At 39.6% G+C, this 23,457-nt stretch overlaps 1 protein-coding gene across 2 annotated transcripts; it reads left to right on the forward strand.

The window, feature by feature from the left end:
• Window positions 1-4,126: 4,126 nt before the first annotated feature.
• Window positions 4,127-23,302, forward strand: WDR75 (WD repeat domain 75). Of its 2 annotated transcripts, none has more exons than XM_049815538.1 (21): window positions 4,127-4,296; window positions 4,461-4,590; window positions 5,484-5,549; window positions 6,211-6,304; window positions 8,261-8,385; window positions 8,707-8,777; window positions 9,306-9,422; window positions 9,985-10,073; window positions 10,897-11,055; window positions 11,401-11,460; window positions 11,550-11,665; window positions 12,070-12,242; window positions 13,083-13,246; window positions 15,458-15,641; window positions 17,497-17,591; window positions 18,019-18,114; window positions 18,701-18,870; window positions 19,456-19,515; window positions 20,640-20,780; window positions 20,862-20,953; window positions 22,992-23,302. In XM_049815538.1, the coding sequence occupies exons 1-21, from the start codon at window positions 4,211-4,213 to the stop codon at window positions 23,197-23,199; spliced, it is 2,496 nt and encodes an 831-aa protein (XP_049671495.1). In that variant the 5' UTR covers window positions 4,127-4,210; the 3' UTR covers window positions 23,200-23,302. The 2 variants fall into 2 exon arrangements, with proteins under 2 accessions (XP_049671495.1, XP_049671505.1); XM_049815548.1 differs by having other exon boundaries at window positions 4,212-4,300.
• Window positions 23,303-23,457: the final 155 nt, after the last annotated feature.

Here is a 23,457-nt window from a genome sequence, read left to right on the forward strand (position 1 = left end):
CTTGACGTTGCAGTCGTGCTTCCAGCACCCTCTAGTGTTCGCGGCAGTCATGCATCGTTACTATAGCGGGGACATGAATCTCATCACAAACCGATCCTCCTCTCCAGGAAGAGCTGCTTTCCCAACCTGAAAAAAACTACCGATGTGCTCCACTGTAGGAGCTTCCCACAACAGCATGTGTCCCTGTCACATACCGAGTTGTAAACTTTGTCACGTTACATTTCCTTTCGGTAAATAAATGAGATGCTAGTTTTCACGTACCATAGAATGGAAAACAATGTCATTTCCCCTCGAATAAATGTATTCCCCGAAGTGGAAATTAACATATGAATTCACCGCCTTTGCTTTAAGCAAGTTCACACAGGCAAATGGTAATCGATTATTTGAGTCAGTTACATCACCTCCTAAATGATGGGGTTATAAAAACAAGCAGCCTTTCTTGTCTCTTATTTCATTACAGAAGACTGCAAGGCATAAATTTCAGAACCCTCTTGTACTCTTTGTAATTCCCAAGATAGTGAAGAAAAAAGGAAAAAAAAAAAAACACTAAATGGAAGACCTGTCACTATCAGTGATTTTTTTCTATTGCTTTGATTTATGACAACAAAAAGACATTCAAGACCACCACTGGAGTTTAAAAACAGATGATATTTTGAAATGTGCCAGATACATTGCCCTCATGCTGAAATTTCAGCCAACAGGGATCTCAATGTTAAAGCAGCATGCAGGGGACAGCAAGGGAGCTGATCATAGCTCTCTTTGAGCAGCCTTCAGAACAGACAATGATACGTAGCTGTATATTCCATTTAAGCTGCAAGGTTGAGATGAAATGAGGTCCAAGTAAGAGACCTGCTGAAACGAAAGTCGGATGTAAAATATAATTAGCATTTCAAAACAGTTTTTGTCCTAAATTTTATTACTGTAATTCATGAATTACAATGGCACAGTAGTGTATCACACCCTGCCATTCTGCTCCCTTGAAGTCAGAGCTGTGGCTTTTTCCTGATCGCTCTTACACTGCATTATTTATATGGGCTTTCACAAATGTTTGAACAGTTAAGAAATTTACAATCTAGACATAGTACATAAACCTAACTAGTAACATTTGTGTAGAAATAACTTGCCTCTTTGCCTGGAAGGATTTCCTTCTAAGTTTATAATATATTCAAAAGTAATTCTATTTTAATCTATGACATTAAAAATAAATGTTTCAGAACTACAAATGCATTCTCTCCAGTTAGTTTACCTAGAATTACTTACACAGTCACACAGTGAATTTTAAATGCAAACAAATCTTTGGCTCATACATAGACTATTTGCTCGATTCATTGCAATACATTAAAAAAAAAAAAAGTTGTAAAAATTACACCTTGTACTACTTACAATCACTTCTGAAAGAGTCACAAATTAATTCCTCCTAAATAACCATCAGGCTGAACACACTAGAATTCTTACTGTATCAAAACATTACAGAACATTACTTTGGGAGAGACAAAGGCAAATTTCTTCAGACTTACACAGAAAAACATATTAATTTTATATACTGAAAATGTAAACAAATAAATCAGAAAACCATAGAAAGCCCCCACTTCAACCAAATTAAAACAAACAACAGGTTAGATTAGTTTTGCTCCTTACTCACTTGAATACCACAAACCAGATACTTTCAGTATCTCCTACTACCCCAGCCCCCCAAAACTGCTACAAGTAAGTTTTGGTTCTTTATACACCTATGCACCAAGCCACATTTTCCCCACTTAACAATACAGGTTATGACACTGAACTAAAAGGCTAAGTGCATTTAAAAAAACAACTAAAAAAAAAAAAAGTTTTGTTTAACACACACAGGACTGCTAGTAAATTTATGGCAACCATTTTAACTTTGAATCCAAAAAATCTTTTAGAGTTCTTTTAAAAAGAAACTCTGGGAAAATACTATCAGTTGTTTCATTAAGTGAGACCTGACCATAAGCTGTATACATAACCTTACATTCATTAAATATGAGACAAGGTTTTCAGGATCAATTTTCTTTATTCGTAACATCATAGTAGAAAGACACTCAAATGGATGAAAAATATAGCAATACAAAGTTTAAATTAAAAAAAGAGAGAAAGGAGTATACAAGAAACATATAGCATAGGGTCAGAGCAAAGATAGATAAAATACACCATATGCTGCCAGTACCAGTGCAGAACAGCTCCCCCACAGCAGTCACCACTTTCAGCACTTGGTTTCTCTGCTTCCAGCAGCACAAGTAAATTCGTATTTTCCTCCCCATGCTTAATCATTAGAACCCCATAATGCAGCTATAATTGATATGATTTCAGTAGTAAAAGACCATTTGCTAGTTATGATATACAGGGTTTTTTCCATCTATAGGTGCACTAATTGTTCTAAGTAATGCTGTCCAAAGATACTAGTAGCACTATTCTAAATATGGAACCTTACACTGAATTGGACTGTGTCACTACAATAAACCTGGTATTTACCCTCCCAGTTTGGGGGCAGTCTTCAGTTCTACATGGTTATTATCTTCAAAGCTCAGGACTGACTTCTTAAAATGATAAAATGAAATGTGCATTACAACAGTATAATAAAAGCATATGCATTAAGATGCACAAGATATTTGCCTTTCCTCTTCTTCAAGACAAAAGCTAAACAGGCCAAGTTTCTCGGTTTTAACTAGGCTTGACTAGATTCAGTGTAGGCTTGGACTAAAGAGATAAGATGACTTTTCCCATTCACATAATTAACGTGGATTAAATTTAAGGGGCTATCTTTTCCTAGAGACCTTGACTCCCCCTCCCCCCCTATGCTAGAACTCTGGCTTTACTCAGTACCTGTGGCTCAGAACTCAGTCATGTCATACTGTCCCACACAGGAAGAACATTAGAGTGCATCTGCCTTCACTTTCTAAAATCCCAGAAGGAGAGAATGACACAGCTGCTAAGCCCAACAGCTGTAATTAGGCAGAACTTGTAAATTCTGCTCTCAGCTCCAGAAAGCGCATGCTGTTTAACTGTTAAAGCATTTGAGATTAGGAGCCAAGTTTCCGGATGCATTATGCTCCCTCACGCCCATACCCAGTTCCCTATAACTACAATACTCCAATACGTACGCTAATCTGCCCACGTGATCCTCACTTAACCTCCAAACTAGAACTAAATCAGCCATTACGGAAAGCACATAACTTGGCCTACAGCAGGGTAATCGCATCTAGCCCTCCGGCATACACCTGTTACTCTTGTGGTTGTTTTAAGCGGGACTGTTTAGAAATCAATTACAAGCATACCAGAGATTGTTTCAATAGTGTAAACAGCAGCCAAAGATGCACAGCTGTGCAAGAATTGTAACTACTATTCTAAAGCAGAAGTGAAGGGCCCAGACAGCATAAATCATGCCTTATTCCAGACGTTCAAATCGCTTCTGACCGTTTTCCTACAGACGTGAGGACATCATGTTCTCCGCCACTCAGCAAACTCACGAGTCGTCCAAGTCAGTGAATAGCTGAGGTTTTCACAAAGCATACCTATCCATTTCTTCTGCTCAGCCTTTTCTGCCCACTTCAGCAAGGGAGGTATGTGGTTTTCCCCTCAGACTGTCGCACCCGCGCCAATCCCAGACCCAGCCGGAGGGCTTTCCCTTGCAGCCAACCCGGCAGCCTGCCCAACCCTCGGTAGCTTCGGTTCAGCAGCCACCCCCCGGGGACCAGAAGAGACCCGAGTGCTCGGGTGACTTCGAGCGGACGAGGGGTGCCGCGCACCTGCAGGCGCCCGCCGGCCGACACCAGCCACCAGCGGAGCCGAGCGCATTCCTGCTCCAGCGCTCCCCTCCGTCCCTCCAGCGCGGGAAGGGAGGAGGGCGACCGAGGCCAGGGGAGGCTTCTGCGGGAGGGCTGGGCTCGGCGGACGGCCGGGCTCTCCCCCGCGGGCGGCGGGAGCACCGTCCCGCGCCGCCCCCGAGGGGAACGCCCGGCCAGCCGTTAACGGGCGGCGGAGCGCCCTCAAGCGCCGCGAGAGCGCACGCGCAGCACCGCCCTCCGCGCGCGCCTGCGGCCCGAGGAGCCAACCAGCGCCGGCGCGAGGCCGCCATGCCGGAGGCGGGCGGAACCGAGCGAGGAGCCCGGGCACCATAGAGTCGCGGTGGAGGGTGGGGCGAGAGCGGCCGCCCTCGCCGGGGGTGAAAGGTCGGGGGTTCCGCCGAGGGAAGATGGTGGCGCCGGCGACGCTCCGCGTGGTGCGGTGCGGCGGCAGCACTCTCCACGGTGCCAGAGCCGTCTTCTCCGCCGACTCCAAGCAAGTGGGGGCCGGGGCCGGGGCCGGGGCCGGGACCGGGACCGGGACCGGGCTCGGGGCCTTCCAGCCTTGAGGGGGGCTCCTGAGCTGGCGTCGCCGCGGCCTGCCGCTCGCCACCCCCCTCTCCCGCGGGCGGCGGGGTGACGGCTTTCCTCCCCCTCCAGGTACCTGCTATGTGCCGCCGGCGACTTCGTGAAGATGTACAGCGTGGCCACCGAGGAGACACTGCGGGTGATGGGGGGCCACGCCGACCTGGTGACGGGCGTCCAGCTGAACCCCCACAACCACATGCAGGTTCGGGGCGGCGGGGGGGGAGGAGGTCTGGCAGTAGGGGGTGCTGGGGGTGCTTCTGCCCCCCCTCGGCCGGGCTTACGTGCCTCTGCGGGGGCTGTCCCGGGTGTTGGGGGGGTTGGCTGGAAATTGAGAACGAGCTGGAAGCGAATATAGCACGGTTGAGCTGACGGTTGTCCAAAATCTGCCTCAGAAGGTAAACGTTATGCCTGTTTTCCGCAAATAAAAAGGTGAAGCGTCGCGTGGATTACACTCGTTGAATGGGACGACAGCAAAATGGAAACAGGAGCAAAAATTCCGGTTTTTGGATGATTCGAGGGGGAAGAGGAGCACGTGGGAAAATTGACAACGCTCGCTGTGATTGCTGTTTCCCCCTCTCTAGCTGCTGATACAGACGTAGATTTGACTAAACCCCTTTAGTTTGCCCGGTGGCTCTCTGCCTACCAGCAGCCTGCCTTCCCTGTTTGCTGCTGCTCCTGCTCTGGCTCTCAGTTTGCTTGGGTTTTTTTGGTGTCCATATATAAACAAGAATTATTTGCCCAGATGGACTGTATCTGCATATTATCTATGCAAAATCTGATGCAAATGTTAATAGGTGTTCACATAATGGGTATGTGTGCATACTCAGTTAGTCTCAAGCGATTAAAACCAAATACCTGTTGTTTCTTTCACACTTTATGAAAATGTATATTGCAAACTAGAACAGTAGTGTTTAATTTGCATCGCTCTTTATTTGAAGGCCTCAGAAAGCTGGTCTGTGTCCTGTATTTCTGATGATTCAGCCACTCAGAATTGCAGTTCTATTCATCAATCCTTCAACTTTTAAGCTGTGATTTTATGTAAAAGCTGGCTTTGATATATTACATTAACTTTTTTCTTTTTTTTTTTTTCTTCAGCTCTATTCTTCCTCTCTTGATGGCAGCATTAAGCTGTGGGACTTCATGGATGGGATTCCCATTAAAGTATGTTGAGTTATTCCTGTTGAGCACATGTCAAAATTCTTCTTGATCCATTGGTAGTATAATAAGGATTTCTGCAGCTGTTACTACAAATGGGCACAAATCAGTCTTGAGATGTGTTGGTCTGCCATTAACACAGCCTGAAAACCATCTATTTTTGGCAGTAATAGAATGTGGCAATTGATGTCTGTGTCGCTGCAGAAATTCATGATGATGCAGAATCTTTTGGGGAAAAAGATGGGATATGAACTGACATACTAACTTTGCTACTTGCTGCAGTTCAGAGTCCGGTGTAGCTCTTAGGCAGTGCGCTGCAGTTTGTGATACGCCAATAGGAATTGATATGACGGCTTGAAAACGTGGGCTGCTAACTGTCCTGTTGCTCCCATTTTCTGCTAAATAGAGGCAGAGGGGTAAGATACTTCCAGGTTTTTCAGTAAATCTGATCTCTTACACTTTATTAGTACTGTTTTAACATTTGTATTAGTCCTTAATAGAATAAAGGTCTTTTTTTGTGTGTGTTAGAATCGAGAATTTTAATTAATACACCAAGGTTTCTTTAAAGCAGGTGTGTTTACTATAGAAACTTAGCATTATTCACTGTTGAAAACCATACGCATGAGTGTAGTAGTTGTTGACCTCCTTCCCTTATTTTTTTCTTCAGACTTTCACTGTAGGATCCAAACTTCTGGCACTGTACGCTCTTGCTAGTTCCGAGGACTCAGTGTTTGTTGTAATTCCAAAGAGTGGTGAAAGAGGTACAGTATGATTAGCATCATCCTTCTCATCTAAGTCATTCTATGTCTAAGCTACTGTCACATGGGTGAATGGTATGCTGCAAGAACACGCTTTAATATATTACTTTTTAAACTATTTCTTAAATCCTGAGACAGACTGTGGTGGGTTGACCCTGGCTGGATGCCAGATGCCCACCAAAGCTGTTCTATCACTGCCCCTCCTCAGTTGGACAGGGGAGAGAAAATATGACAAAGGGCTTGTGGGTCAAGATAAGGACAGGAGAGATCAACTCACCAATTACCGTCATGGGCAGAACAGACTCAGTTGGGGAAAATTCACTCAATTTATTACAAATCAACCAGAGAACGGTAATGAGAAATAAACCCAAATCTCAGGACACCTTCCCTCCACCCCTCCCTTCTTCCCAGGCACAACTTCACTCCCGGATTCTCTACCAACCCCCCCCCCCCCCAGCGGCACAGGGGGTTGGGGAATGGGGTTTACGGTCAGTTCATCACATGTTATTTTCTGCTGCTTCATCCTCCTCAGGGGAAGGACTCATCACACTCTTCCTCTGCTCCAGCGTGGGGTCCCACCCACAGGAGACAGTCCTCCACAAACTTCTCCAACATGGGTCCTTCCCACGGGCTGCAGTTCTTCACCAACTGCTCCAGCATGGGTCCCTTGCACAGCATGCAGTCCTCCAGGAGCACACTGCTCCAGTGCGGGCTTCCCACAGGGTCACAAGTCCTGCCAGAAAACCTTCTCCGTGGGCTCCTCTCTCCACAGATCTACAGGTCCTGCCAGGAGCCTGCTCCAGTGCAGGATTCCCACAGGGTCACAGCCTCCTTCAGGCACCCACCTGCTCCGGTGTGGGGTCCTTCATGGGCTGCAGGTGGATATCTGCTCCACTGTGGACCTCCATGGGCTGCAGGGGGACAGCCTGCCTCACCAGGGTCTTCACCATGGGCTGCTGCAGGGGAATCTCTGCTCTGGCGCCTGGAGCATCTCCTCCCCCTCCTTCTTCACTGACCCGGGGTTCTGCAGGGTTGTTTCTCTTACATGTTCTCGCTCTTTCTCCAGCTGCTGTTTCTGTTCATCCCAGCAACTTTTTTTCCTCAAAATGTTAACATTAGAAATGAAATGATAACATTTCTTAAAAATGTTATCACAGAGGCATTACTACTGTCGCTGATTGGCTCGGCCTTGGCCAGCGGCAGGTCCGTCTTAGAACCGGCTGGTACAGGCTCTATCAGACACAGGGGAAGCTTCCAGCAACTTCTCACAGAAGCCACCCATGTAATTCCACACACACACACACCCCCCCCGCTACCAAAACCTTGCCACACGAAGCCAATACACAGATGTCTGCAGTCTTGCATTTTGTACCTTTTTCTGTTTTCATTTTATGACATCTGTTTTTTTAATATTTGTCTAGAAGATTGCCTGTCTTCACTTTGGAAGCATATACTGTATGTATCCGATGCGGTAGATGCAGTAAATCTTTAAGCAGTGCTTACCGTGATAGAGGGTGTGCTATAGTACTTGACACTACTCTTCCACCTTAAGTAGTATTAATATGAGTAGACTTGTCCTATTTAACAGTATGCTTAAATATTTTTTTCCCTAGAATTTTGTCTGAAATAAATAAAAATACAGCTTGACCCTACTCTTAACTATATTGCTACGAATATCACTTTGGAGCAAGAGCAAATGTTGTGCAACTTTGCTTGGTTTCTGCTTACAGTTGCACTGGTATCCACTACCTAGTCCTCAATCTTCAATGCTGTTGTTTGAATCAAAATATTTGAAACAGTTATTTTTTGAAAGGTATTACAAACTTTTTCAAACTTATAAAAAATTTTGGAAGGTACTAACATGTTACTTTTAAGGTAGAAGAGGTGCAGATCCTCTTTGTAAGGGACGTACATAAACTTGTTCATAAAAGCCTTCTGAACAGATTTTTCTTTGGTCAGATACATTCCAACTGGTCTCAGTTAAGCTGACAAAAGCAGCAGGCCAAGATTTGGAAGCCAAGGAATTGTCAGTGGTTTTGGATGGTGTGGATGCATCACCGAAGCGTATTGCGTTTGGAAGAGAAGTATATTCACTTTTGGGGTTTTTTATTTCTGTTGGGTGTTGGTTGGTTGGGGTTTTTTTTCCTCTCAAATGAACTATAGGCTGTTTATGTTTTTATACAAGCACAGCAGCACTGAAACAAAACTGAAGTTAAATGAATCTGTGTAAGACCTATGCTTTCTTTTATTAAAAAAAAAAAAGAACACTTATAATAGGAAAATATTTACTTAACGTCAGCTTATATGTTATTTCCAATTTTAAGTACTTTATTGTGAAACTTTTTTTTACATTCATGTGTAAGAACATAATCTGTATGGCCTAAGTTGTTGTTTTGCTGTAACAGGGTGAATATGTGGCATCAGTGAAAGAGGTTAATCTCCAAGTGTTTTTTTTTAAACGGAAACAGTTGAACAGGTAAGAATGAAAATGTCAGGTATTGATTCAGTCCAATAAATCATAAATGTTTGTTAACTGGTGATGTGTGCACACATTATTTTATATTTGTCAGCAACCATTTGGTATGTAGTCACTATATAAGAAGCTTCCGGTAGAGGCAGACAGTGGTGCTGCACTGGCATTAGTAGCTTATCTTTTCAGCTCAGGCATGTATTTTTTTCAGGTAAATGCTTAGGCTGATGCTGGACTGAAACAAGTGACAGTTTAGTCAGGGCCAAAACAGGGACAGGAGGGGAAGAAGAAAGAGAGAGAGAGAAAGAAGGAAAAATCTTTCAGCTTGATTGAAGGCAAAGAACTAGTGAAATAAAGAGAAATAAATCCATCACTACTCTTTGGAGAGTGACTGTAATTTTGACAACTTGAAAATGTTTAACTTTACTAGTCAGAATTGGTTTTATATGCATTTTCTGATCTTTTTGAAGCTTTGTTTAAAAAAAAAATAAATAACCCCTGATCTAATTAAAGGTACTTTCTTAACTCTTGAAGGTTTTCTGTAAGCGCAATAAAGACAAAAAGCGGAAACAATCACTTCACTTGCATAGCATGCCATCCTACAGAGGATTGTATTGCAACTGGCCATGCTGATGGAAAGATTCGCCTCTGGTATGCACATTTTGATTCAACTGTGTACCCTATAAACTGATGTGACTATAGGAATTAAGTGAAACCTGAGCAAAGCAGTCTAATTTGTCCTTAGTGTTGCCATTTTCAGAAGTCGTAATGAGGAAGGCCCTGGGAAGCTGCAGTACTGACATTGACTTCAGGGTACAGCTTCAGTTTAATGTCAAATAGGAAAATATTCCTGTTAAGCTATGCTCCACAAATCTAAACTGTATTTGAAAAGGGTAATGCAGGAGCAGCTGAAGTAACTCTTTATGGGCAAGTAGAGTCCTGGAGAGAGAGCACACTAATGGAACTGCGTGGTTAAGAACAATATGCTTGCCGAGTTGCTCAGTATGTCTAAGATGCACGGTGTGCACCAGGAAGGTGCTGAAAACCTGCTAGCGTGGTTCTTTCCCTCGCTTTGTATCACTTGAGCATACCAGAAACTCTAGTCTGGAAGTTAGAGGAGAGGATGGTATACTTGATTCAATTCAATATTTCCTTTCGTTTGCCCTGTTGTTGATGTTGTGCTTAAAGAACTATTCTGTTCCTCCCCACATAGGAGAAATTTCTACCACAAGAAAGACTACACATTTTCGACACTGCACTGGCATCATGATACTGTCATGGATCTAGCTTTTTCTATGGAAGGTGAGTAAAAACCAGAAAAAACAGTGGAAAAATAGCCCAACAAACAATTAAACCTCTCAAAGTCGAAGAGCTGCAGCAGGGAGGGAAAAATCAATAGAAGTTTGAGTTTGTCCACTTACTAACAAATTAATTTCTAGAATTTTAAATATTTCCAGGAAGGATCTAAAATAAAAATGGAAACAGTTGTTATTTTTTTTTATATATTCTGATTGGCATTCATAATGACAAATATCTACCTTCTGTGGTAGAATGTAAAATCTAACCCCTCCTCTTACCTCTTTTCCCCCACCTCCACTCTCCCTTCCCCTGCTCCTCTCATCAGTAATACGGATGAGTTCTTGCCAGAGTCTTACTTGTATCCAAATAGAAAAAGCCAGTCTTGTCCGAGCTCAAACCTAGTGACAAAAATACAGTTAACTTTTATCTGAATTGTGTGATCTGAACTATTCTCCTTAGGATGTTTTTTTTACTGCAGAGTAATTCTGATGGAATACAGCTGAACTGTTCTACTTCTAACACAAATACTCAGCTGATTCAGAAAGTAATGGGATCTACTACTCCAAAGCATAGTTTAAATTTTACTATAGGCACAAATTCTTGTTACTTTTTTTTCTTGTTACTAGTTTTTCTAGAAATTTTAACATGGGATAATGAGAAATGTATCTATTTGTGTTGCCCAGGCTAGATATGAGGAAAATTGCGTTGTATGTAGCAGTTTAAGAAAGGTTTTTGAGAAACCTATGTTTGTCTGTCATTGTAAACACCTATGCTGATGATATTTTTTTAAGCAAAACCTGTAACTGCATTTTTATTACCGGAAAAGGAACCAGCTTGCTGAGTGGCGGAGTTGAGTCTGTTCTAGTTCTGTGGCACAATGAATCAGACTGTCAGAAGGATTTCCTTCCTCGTTTGGGATCTGCTATTGAGTACATCTCCATGTCATCTGATGGCACGCTCTGTTGCACCTTGCATACAGACAACAGTAAGCCAAAACATATTTTAAGTATCATTTAATGCAAAACAGAATGCAAATCTGTATGAGCTTTATTTTGTTAATCTCAGATGAATCAACTAGGTACTACATAAAAGTTCAATATTGACCTGAAAGAACAGGTGCTTGAAGTAATCTTTTGCTCTTTCATCAGTTCTGTGAATTTGCCTGGTGGCTGCTCTAAGTTGGCTTTCCACCTTAATGTAGGGGTGTCATAAATTGAGAAAAGTATACATTTATAGGATTAAGTACAGTTGGTTATGGTCCCTTCCCCACCATGAGATGTGGTTACATTGCAGAAGCCTTTTGCAAGATTTCATCTGCTTTTCCTTTCAGGAATTACAATAATCAACAGCAACTTAAGATTTTGCAAAAGTATTCAAGGGCTAATCAAAAGTAAGTGCAATAAAATTTATCTTCCACTTAGAGGACAGAATGTGTCACTTCCCATCTTAGGTCATTTGTCATCTGATTTTTATTGCCAGGTACAGATGTCAAAACTGGTCTAGTGGTTGATCCTAGAACCAAAGCTTTGGTCCTGAATGGAGAGCCTGGCCACTTGCAGTTCTATTGTCTCCAGAGTGACCAACAGCTGTTCAGTGTAAGTTGGATGGGCTTGTACTAAAACTTTAACTTATTCAATCAAGTAAGTTATGCGTCAGAATTTATTTGAAGACTTAATATGGCAAACAGGAAAAAAAGCCAGCAGCTATACCATGGGACTAGATTTCAAGCTGAGATGTTTTCAGCTTTAGGGCAAACTTCTTTTACTTGTTAAGCATAGCTGAATGTTAATAGTTGAATAAATATCAAAACAGTGTGCTCCTGTTAACATTATTGTGGAATGTACATATCATAGTTATGCTTTCCCTGCCTTTTTTTTATGCCACAGCCCATTCAGTTCTAATCTGTCCTTTCAGAACATTTTTCCCATGGTTTTATGAATGATATCTCCAAACCTACACTTGAATTTTGAAATTTAATTTTGGCCTTGTTGTTTTGCAGTTGGATATTGTGCAACGACAATACATTAATCAGGCAGGTTTAAACCAAGCTGACTTGGTAAAAGTTGCGTTTAGTGCACAAGGCAAGTGGTTAGCAACAGTAGAAGAGAGAGAAGAAGTAACTGACCCTGAGTTACAATTGAAGCTGTGGTTCTATGATGAAGAAACACAAAGGTAACAATAATAGAGCTGGCCTTCTACGTGTCAAAATCAAAAGTATCACACAATTATTTACACAGGCTTTGTTTTGCGAAGGCAGAGTTTTCCAGACCAACTAATAAAATCCTAGGGAAGACCCTAGGGAGAGTTCGCCATGCATGCTACGCACATCTGAAACAATGCACAGAGCTGACATAAATACAGATTGGAAATAATTGCTCTGAATCTAATTTACTTATATTGATCAGCCAGGCAATTTTAAACATAGGACTTAAATTCACATATTTACTTGGTATTAAAAATCATGGACTTGGCAGAATGGTTCTATAGCTTGTTCAGTTTTCCCACCTTTGTCTAATCCATCATTAATTGATTAGTTCTTCTAGGGTACAGAAGATTATGACTTTATTGTTGATTATTTTTTTTTTAGTCAACATATGCATCTGGTTTATATACTTCCCTGATTTTCAACATATGCATCTGGTTTATATACTTCCCTGATTTTTTTATTTACAAAAAAAATATATATATATGTGTATATATTTTTTACTATATAGTAGCTATGTGATGGATATTCTAAGTACTGGAAAGACTGCCCAGAGTTCAGACTGAATATTTGAGAGTGATGCTTGCTTAGTGATAATCTTTTCTCGGTGCTGGGCTACAATGTCTCTTGCTGTACGGAAGTTATTAGGGAAATCTGATCTGTAAATGCGATACCATTTAGCTATCTAATTAGACAGAAGTTTCTTTGATTCTTCGTCTCCCTGCCCCTTCCAGAATCATCTTAAATGTAAATCTTCCCCAAGTTCCAAATGAAATAAAACAGCAAGCTTCTATTTTCTTTTCCTATAGCTTTAAGCTGAACACTAGAATAAATATGCCCCATGAGGACCACATAACAGACATGTGCTTTCGTGAGATGGATGAATTGGAAGATGACTCTCTGATACTGGTAACAGCTGGCAGAGACTGTGTGTTTAAAGTCTGGGTGATGGTAGAAGACACTGATCCAGAAGGTAGGTATGGTCAAAACATAACTTACTCTTACTTGCCACCTTGTAACATGCTATAGAAATTCTGATCCTAACTTCATTCTTTCAGAACTAGGCCCTCAAGGCCCATGCATTTCTCTGTTTCTGCTGTTGCATGGAGTACTGTGTTCCCCTGAACATCCTCTGTGGTGAATTTCTCTCATAGTTTTGCAGTATTATGGACTGATACGGAGGTTCCTGAAATAGCAAAGACCTTGCTGAGCCTGCTGCAGAAGGGAATGGCAGCTTGTGTTGATTGTTTAAAGGATTATTTCTGGTAATGATTTTTCCATGCTAGGAAAATGGATTTTGTTATTCCTCTGGGAAGTCTTTTTATTTGAGATTTCTGGTCAAGGGAGCAGGATGCAGAAATGTGTCATTCTGTTTTAGTTGACTTAGTGTAAAATGATAGCATTTTGCCATTCTGCAGCTCCACCCCTTCAGAGTTCATTTTTTTTACATCCTTCCTTCCCATTAGATATTTGAATGCCCTAGAATGGATATTTAGGATCCACTTCCAAGATACTCAAGTAACCAAATTTCATCTCTTGGAGTGCATGCTGATGTTCACTTGTTTGAAACAGAACATCTGAGGGATGTGTATTACCCTGTATGCCTTTGGATGTGAAATACAAAAGGTTTCCTGCTTCTTAATTTCCTTTTACTTAAATGTTATTACAGTGCCAGGCACGCTTAAGTGAGTTGGAACTTTCTTGCCACTTGGGTGTCTTATCTTTTCGTGTTCCCAAATAGATGCAGTAGTGGTCTTGCTGAACTGCTTGCAGTTTGGTTTGTGTTTTTGTGGGCAGGTGAGAACATGTTCAGAAGTAGTTTTGAACTACTAAGATTTTCATTTGGCAAACTTACTTTGCCAAATTGACTTTCTCTTTCAAAGCTGTTTGCTCCATAACAGTGGCTGCTCGTGAGAAGAAAAACAAAAGCTTGTATTCATTTACTAGGATTTATGCATATATTTACTTAATAGCAGCTCCCTCAGTGGTATCTGAAAGAGTGGGGTTTTTTTGTTTTTCCTTTTTGTTTGTAAATGATTCTGAGCCTGGATTATATCTTAACTTAATGAGCAGATACTTTTGATCTTGAGTACAGTGTGGGCTGGGGATGAAACCTAATGGGGTCTGTCTCCTTCAACACGATAGTTTTGTATCTGCTGACTGGCCTCTTTGCCGGGGCGGGGGGGGGATGTATTTTTGGTTTGTTTTTTAAGTGACTGTTAAACAGAGTTCTGTTTCTTGGCATGTGTAAAAGTACAAATTAGTGCTGACTTCTGTGGTGTATTTGCCCAGTGGAGGCAGCATAGGAATGCTCAGGTGGAAAGATTCAGCTTCTGTGCAGCAAGTATTAATAAACTAATTAGTTCCTAGTAGAATACACTCTGTCATGTGTTTATTTGCAGCAGATCTCTCGCTGTGCCTCTAGATGGTGCCATGCAGTTTAAAGTAGTGAACTGTTTCTGGCTGTTTTTTACAGGCAGGTCTTTTAATCATCAACTTGTAGCCATTATATAAAGGATATCTTAGCATAGGGTGAATTTATTTTCCTTTCTTTCCTCATCCTATTCGTATGTTTCAAAAGCATGCTGTATGAATTTATTTATACTGGGAAATGTAAGTTATGTGGTAAGTACATCACTTCGCTTCTGTTTATTTCATGGTAATTACCAACAATGGGAAAGGTATCGCAACTGAATGCACTGGCAGGTTAAGCATGCTGATACGTCACTTTGTGATCCTCAAACTTTATGTAAATGAACCATGAGCTTTGTTGGACTCAAATGCAACCTGTGTTCAAATTTTAGTAATGCTCATGTTCTTGCTACATTTTTAAAAAAAACAATATGTTTCAGAACCCTAAATGTTGACTCTACTTCAGTATCTTTTTTCTTTTATCTAACATCTGCTTATTTGAGAGCACAGTTAATGTAGTTGGCAAAGTAAACATGAATATTGTACCATGTCAATCTCAGGATTCACTGTTCAAATGCAAAACTGAGGACAAATGGAAAACCTACTGGATGTTTCTTGTACTAGAACAGGACAGAGTCTCTGTACTCTTAAAAAATGTAAGCCTTCTGAAACAAAACTATTTTGCTCTTGAGCCTATTTTGCAGCCCTAATACTTGAATTCTTCTTTCTTCATGTACAGACTTGAATTAACTAGCTTGTTTATTTAATGCAGCACAGCAAAGTGTGAGCTGGAGCTGTGACTTTGTAGGCAGCTACCACAACTACCAAGCTACTAACTGCTGTTTCTCAGAAGATGGCTCTTTGCTTGCTGTTAGCTTTGAAGAAACTGTCACTGTATGGGATTCAGTTACTTGGGATCTTAAGTGTACGTTTTGCCATCCACCTGGAAAAATAAGGTATGTTTTTTATCTGGTTTTTTTATGTCTTTCTTGAACTCTCAAAACAGAAAGAATCAATTCATAGTAGTCCAAGACCTTGTATGTATTCACATTAACATTGAATTTAACAGTCTTGAGTTCATATATAGAAAAGACTCTAAAATGGCTTCTGGGTCATTGGTAACTTACTGTTAAAAATAACAAGACCAGGCTTTGCAGTTTCATCTTCTTACCTACTTATGACTCCTGTACCTCCATACACAAACATGTATCATTGGGCACACAGTAGTGTGTTAATAGCCCTTCTCTTTTTCCCATTAATCTAGGAGTGAATCAAAGTACTGAAAAAGTATAAATATAGGAAGTTTGTTCTCTATTCATGTACACATGCATACAAATAGAAATTATATCAATAAACCATGAAGGCATATTGACCTTATTAGCTGTATCATAAAATACATATCTTGATCCCTTGGCAGACTGTCCCAGCATGCTCCATTGTATGCTGTCAAGATAAAAGACATCCTGAAGGTCTAGATACCATTCCATTGTGTAAGGATAATGAGGAATGGCGTAAGTCGATGGTAGAGATAAAAGATAGAGACTCAAAGAATAGGACAGCCTTAATAGCAAGTTTCTTGGACTGTGCAAATATAGAGCAGTTTCTGATCCAGGTAATAAATCACTTTTCTTATGAAAATCTTGTAAAAAATAGGGCAATAGGTGACCTTATTTGGTTCATCTACGTAATATCTGTGCCAGATCTCTGTATCTAAACAATTGCTGAAACAGGAAAATGCTACAAACCTACCGCAGCATTCTCTTTCAGTGCTAAGGTTTTTCTAACTGCTTCTCAAAGTCATTACTGCAGTAATGTTAGAGGTACTTCATAAACCTGCTTCCAGGAAACACCTAAAATGGAAAGCAAAATATTGCATGGTCACAATGTTTTAAAGACTCTGACATAAAGAATCATAGAAAGATACAGAGATTTCTCACTTCCATGTTTTTGCATGTATGTTTGTAAGCTTTTCTTTTGTGTGATGAAGCCTGTTTTGTTTATACTGCTCTTCTAAGATTAGAAATTGAGAAACATGATTCTAAAACTGGTGTGCGGGAAAATCGTGGGAGGCATGTAAGCCACATCTTTACTGTATCTGTGGAGAAAACTTCTCTTGACAGCTTGGTCCAGCAGCAAGCTTTTCCCAGGCTAGCTGCTCCTTTTGTAGCCTTTACTGTATGCTATATTAAACGGAAATAAATTACTCTAGGACTATATTAAATGACTGTAATGATAATTATGTTAATTGCATAACTTCAAAAGGCTATGTTTATAGAAATTCCATCCCTTATTAGCTTTTTTTGAAAACTTTCTATAGCATTAGCAATCAAAAGGCTGTTCTATTGTTCTCAAACAAGAGAATGAGAAATTAAGTGAAAACAAATCACACACTTTCTTCAATTGGAGCAGCCTGTAAAAAGAACTGCTTTTTTTACTACTCTCTTTCTAGTGCTTAGAGCGATAGTAGGAATTCTTAAATACGGAATTTATTTTCCAGTCCCAATGTGAACACTTACTATTACTTATGGGTTTGTAACTTGAGAGCATAAAATCACTCCTTGAAATCAGTATGTTGTAGGAACATATAAGTCTTCATAGATTTATGCATACTGTTAAATCTCCCTGACCTATCTGGTGGTTGCCTCTGAAGTTTCATACTACTAGAGGTGAAAGCAAAAAGCAAACTTCTGATTTAAGTATCAGAACTAAATCTTAACTGAATGTTTTTTGTGACTTACAAATTGTTGCTAAATAGAGAAACAATATGAAATCTGAAGGTCACTAACTTGTTTTGACTTTCTACTTCTGTAGGAACATCTGCTTTGGGAGACTAACATGTTCCAAGTACCTTATTGGTGCCACTGATTATGGCTTTCTGTGTTGCTGGAACCTGCTCAGTTGTGCATGTAAGATCAGCTTAAATACGTGCTAGAGTGGTAACATTTAACACTTGAATTTACTATGAAACCTTAAAATAATTGTAGTTTGATTCCAGATTGACCCACTACAAAATGTCCTGTGGAAGTGTAGTGATTTTCATACTTCAGTGAAGATGGTATCCTGTCCAGCGTGGATGTGCTTTGTGTGCATGTGCATACTAAATTCTAAGTTAGATGATTGATAACACAATAATAGCTAGTATTTCCTACATTTGTGTAGAAGTTGATAGTATTTGTGTATTTTTATTCATCTGGGAATAAATGAAGTTGCATGCCTCTTCCAGAGGTTAAGGCCCTGTGTGTCATTCCCATTTGACCTTTTGTTTGGCAAAGTAGTTGGATAGAACTGAATGCCTTCTTTTTATGTCTCGCTGTTGCTGTGTTTGCTTTTCAGTGGAATGGAGTGCCCACCTCAATGTCTTAGTTCTGCAACCTGATCCCCTTTCAGAACATATTGCTGCTGTCTCATGGCTCTCAAAAGAGTCCAGCTGTAAGTACAAAGGCTTCTTTGACAAGTAATAGTCAGTAGAATTTAGAACTGTGAAAGCATAATTTAGAAAAAGTTTTCTTAGAATTCAGCCCCATGAAAGCCATAAGACAGATTTGAGTCTATGTGTGCACCTGTGGAAAACTGAGGCATGTCTGACAGCAACAGCCAAGTAAAGCATGTTGGTTCCCATCTTTTCTTCCAACAGTTAGTTTCTGGTACAGGAAGTAGCACAGGATTAACCGTGCTCTCTGGGTGAGGGCTTTGAATGTTCTTGACCCTCTGCTGTAAATGCAAAACTGGTTGAACTGTACAGCTATGTTTTACAGCTTTGACTAGAAATTCTGATTATTCTTCCTAGAGCTACTGTTCTACAGAAACGTTAATTTCCAAGTATGTGCTCTGGATTGGAGTACTGTGAAAGGTACCTTCTATTATGCAGTAAGGTTATCCAATTATAATTGCTGCAAACTAGTCCTTAAAGGCAATCTTGTCCAGCCCTTACTGGCTGTTATACATAGGGCTTTGACAGCTGTCCAGGAAGGTAAGAATTTCATGATTTAAAGAGAAGACATTCTTTGTTTTGCAGTGTTTGTGTTTAAACCAAACGAGCCACGGCCAATCTATATCCAGAGAAACCTTTGTAAAGAAAAGATCCAGCTTGCTGCCTTTGTTCCAAGGGACGAACCTGAAACAATTGGCTCAGAAAAATACCATTGGCTAAGAAGATCCCAACTGTTTTTTCTTACGGATACACAGGTAAGAAATAGTGATTGGCAGGTGGTTCCTGGGGAAAAAGTGGGTTCCTGAATGTGGATTGATACAAATTCAGAGTTCTGCTGTTGAGTGTAGGGGTTTCGTTTTGTGATTTCAAGGTGGTGTAAGCCATGCTTTGTTCTTTATTAAGAGTTTTTAACTGCCGAAACAACTTTGGTTCAAAATTGATTATTTCCTGGTTTTCTACTTCTAATAGTTTCTGCTGCCTCATTAATACAAGAAACTAGATAATTTGGGAAAATTGCCTTTGCTGTTTAACTTAAACAACCACCTAGCAGCTGTATTATTGCTGACTATCCAAATGTTTCATATGATACTCAATTTTCCCTGTAATTTGTGCGTGGGTGGGGTTTTTGTTTGTTTTCCCAAAATGTCTGTATAGAGCCTCTAGGTCCATTCCTGCTTCCTTTCAGTTTCTTTATAAGATAAAGAGGAAGAGATGTGTTTCCCTCTTCCATTTGACTGACAAAAGCTTTTGGGCCATTCAAAAGCTTCTGTAGGCAAGGAATGGAAATAGGGAAAGAAGTTTCACATACTGTAACTCTGCTGCATCATTCTGTATTTTAGGAACTAATGACGCTTAGCACAAAGTCTCTAGAAGAAAGGCTTACACCGTCAAGCAAACAGGTACCTCTTATAAAAGTTTTGACACAAATGTACAGAGCAGTTAAATTCTGTTGGTGTTCAGTTCATCAGACTCAAATTCCTTGCTGTCATAAAAATGCACACCAGATGCTTAGATGAAGTCATAGGCCCTTAGTTGAAGGGGCAGTAATTATATTTGCTTACTTATTGACAGAATTGCTGTTTGTAAAAAGCTTTTTTAAAAAAAAAAGTATTAGTAAGCTACTCCCTCCTTTTCTCGTTTCCCCTGAACAAAAAAATGATACTTTTCTAAAAGGATTCAGGTTACACAAATGAAGCAAAACCGCTGATATTTGAGTAAGCTCTTCCCTTATCTTGATTTCTTTAACACTTAGAACCTTGAGTGTGGCCTGAACTGCACTTTGATGAGAATGAACAATTGTCAGTCAATTATGACTTATTAGTGAGAAGGAATTTCAAAATTACATTCCAATATGTACTTCTGTGGAGGAGTAGTCTGGGAACATTGATTTTTTTTTTTTTTTTTTTTTTTTAAATTCATGTTGAAGAAGTGTTTCATACCCACTGAACAGAATAAAATAGTAGCACTTGATTGATTTGGTTAGATAAAATAGATCAAAGTAGAAGTTAGTATCTTTCTAATACAAAATCCAGTGGGAATGTGGTTATAAGCAATCAGTTTCTTTGGAGGGTGGGGGAATAATATGGTACTCAGATTAAGGTATATTGATCTAGGAAAATGCCAGAAGGGAAGTTGACATGTTTTGCTTCCAGTTACATAATTAAATAACTTGGCAGATGATGCTGGGGTATAAATGATCTTTTAGTCATAAGTGGAATGTGAAAGCCATACTTAGTTTTTCTGGCACACACCGCAGCTTCCATATTTGGAAGTTAATTGGTACATCAACCAACTAAAATCTGGTGTTCTTGAATCCAGATTCTTGAGAGTTTTAGTACATCTCTGTAGGACTCTCAGGATGCCTGACAGAGAATGAGTACAAAGAGCTATATGGTTCAGTTGAGTTGAATTTGAGTGTAGAGTTTTGTCAGGTAGGTTGATTCTGAATTTTGGTAACTCAAAATGAGATAGAACTTAGATTTGTGACACTAAAGTTCTACTTAAAACTTTCACCTTTTTAAAGCTGGCAGTAGAAGAAAGTCTTCCTGTGACCCCATTTAGCTTGCTATTGGGAAAGCACAGACGTCAGCAATCACATGAGGATATAGACCTTGGAAAACGAGTTCATAATAAGCACAAGCAAGATTCACCTGCTGTCAAAGAGGTAGGACTAACTACAGTAAAATGTACAAACAAAGCCATGACAAACAAAAGCTTTCGTAAAGCTTCTGTTTTATCTTTTCAGCTTTTGCACACTCCAGCACATGTTTTGCCATCTGCTTCCTTCCTCTGTCCTATATTTATTAATTCACTGCTCATCTCCAAAGAGAACAAAAGGTAAGAAAAATTGAAGAACTCTCCTTAGTTATTATTTTCAATTATGTACATCTTTGTTTGAAGTGTAAAAGCAGTTTTCTAACACTCTTCATCTATTGATGTAAGTTAGTAGAACACTTTATTGTGGCAAGTTTTTGGGTTGGGTTTTTTTGCGGGGGGGTGGTGATTTGGTTTTTTTTTTTGGAACAGCTCAGTTTTGGGGAGATATGCAGACTGGCTATTTAGCCTGCTGGCTCTTTTTGCTGTTGTTTGGCATAATGTGCTCATACACAAATGTTGCCTTTGGTACTCAGTGTTCTTTATGAATTTATCTTTTATTTCAGGGATTTAATGTTTTTAGTGGTATGTTTGGATAAGTGTCAGATTCTCAACTTTATTTAATATTACGATGACTTCCTGCACAATTCTTGGTTTCAGTTTCTAGATACACCAAGAAGTTAGTCCTTAGGTTTAATCTTAACAGTTTGTTTAGACCTCAAATTTCATTCCTAAATAAGCTACGAAATACGAGTGTATACTGTGAACACAATTAGTTAGCTGAGCTTGTCTTATAATGCATTAATCCCAATTTAATGGAGTAGTTTGATGGGTACTTAAAATGTATTGTAGCTTGCTCCTCTGAGATTGATGTATGCTGCTAGAAAATGAATGCAGGCACAGGGGTTATGACTGTAGTCTTATATTAAGATTAATATCTTGTCCCTTACACTGAAGCCAATTAAATGCTTTCATTTTTTGTGCAATCTATTCTTGAAAGTGTTTAATGAAACTCTGCCAAGCCAGAGTGAAAATGTGTCATTGGTATCTATCGGCTGCCGTTCTGAATTTGCAAGCCCAGTGAGAGGATTGTTTACGCTGCCAGTGTTTACACAGAAAAAACCACCAGTTTGAGTAGTTTTTGCATGTGCGTTTATATTCTGCCATAACAGCAGTATAATCAGTTCTGCTGTGTTGTGTTGGCCAGTATTGCTAGCTTTCTTACTGGATGACACAAGTAAAAGTCTTTTTGCCACATCAACAAAACACCAGCAAAAATCTAAACAAGAAATATATGGAAACTTACGTGTGGTTTCAGTACTGAAGAATTTGGGAGTTCAGTGGCCTGTGTAAATATTTGCATATGTAGAGCTTGTACTTTGACACTGGTAATTAGTATGACTGCACATTTAAAGTTACATATGAGGGCTGTAGGATTGGGCTCTTGAAGAATGACAAGAATATATCACTCTATAGATTGATTTTCAATTAATGCTAAATAATTTTATTTTCCTTGGTAGTGTAATATTAATGTATTATACTTGTTTTACCATTTACATTTTGTGAGTGATAGTTTGTATTGGAACAGGTGATTTTTAGGAGATCAGTACATTCTGCCATGCAGGTCATTCCTAATGAAATCCAAAATATCTATACAACAGACATTTACATTAATACTATTAATTACTACATTGTAAATGATAACTGTTCGATCTAATTCTTTGGAAGTGTGCTTTCTACTTCAGCACAAGTTTAACTCAAAGTCAGAAGGGAGTAGCCACTTTAAGCACCTCCCTATGTTTAAAAACAACAACAACAAAACAAACTTCTTCTTTTCTAGTAACACTCTAGGTATTGTAGAAATTTTTAAGACCAAGTGACCTTTTTCAGATTTGAAAGAGAAGAATGGCCGCCTTGAATATTTTCTCATCTACCACAGTATCCAGTGTTGCTAATTCTCTGGGAGTGAGAGATTATAGCTTCTTACATAATGCTGATCTGCCTGTTTTAACATTATATATTGTATTTGGAGAAAGAAAAACATTTTGTTTAAGTTCACTTAAAACATAGGACAGCTGTTTGAAAAATGGCTTGTAATTGAGATGGCAAGTGAAGTGTAGTAGTTTGTAAGTAGCCTGAGATTTAAAAAAAGAAATAAAATACAATGTTTTATTATTTGCAGGATAACTTGCCTCTTTCCTATAGTATGTAATACTATAGTATGTGACAGTGTCCATTAATTTCATTAATTGGGTTGTTCCTAATCATCTTTGTCTCACAGTGCTGAAGAAGTTGCTGATGAAGTAGAAATGGAAAGTGAAAAAACAGAGGATGATTCAGATGAGGAAAGAGGTGTTACTGAAATGGAACAAGAAGATACAAGTGCCATGGAATTATTAGGAGAGATGACATGTAAACTGTCTAAATCCCAGGAAAAAGAGTTACGAAAAATAAGAAAAATGGACTACAGTTGGATATCAGCTTTCTAAACAGACATCTTGTGGTTTTTATACTGTAAGCTGAAGCTTTGTGTATTAAATATTCATCAAAAAAGTCCTTAGAGTCCTTTGGCCATAAATTTTAGCAGCCTCTTATTTCTTTATTACTGATTCTCTGTGACCTTAGAAAACGTTTAACCTGTGGGATTTATTTTCCCCTTGCAAGTGTATTTAAAAGGGTAATAGCAAACCTGAGTTCATTATCTGACTTGTGATCAGTTAGAAGAGTGACAGGTAAGCTGCTGAAAA

This window comes from Accipiter gentilis, chromosome 1 (genome assembly GCF_929443795.1).
Source record: "Accipiter gentilis chromosome 1, bAccGen1.1, whole genome shotgun sequence".
Classification (NCBI taxonomy): domain Eukaryota; kingdom Metazoa; phylum Chordata; class Aves; order Accipitriformes; family Accipitridae; genus Astur; species Astur gentilis.

Bases quoted from the DNA above. Each gene is read 5' to 3' on its own strand.
- WDR75 (XM_049815538.1), top strand. From the start codon at position 4,211: ATGGTGGCGCCGGCGACGCTCCGCGTGGTGCGGTGCGGCGGCAGCACT. The intron at 4,591-5,483 runs GTTCGGGGCGGC...TTTTTTCTTCAG, and splicing joins ACCCCCACAACCACATGCAG to CTCTATTCTTCCTCTCTTGA. The intron at 5,550-6,210 runs GTATGTTGAGTT...TTTTTTCTTCAG, and splicing joins TGGATGGGATTCCCATTAAA to ACTTTCACTGTAGGATCCAA.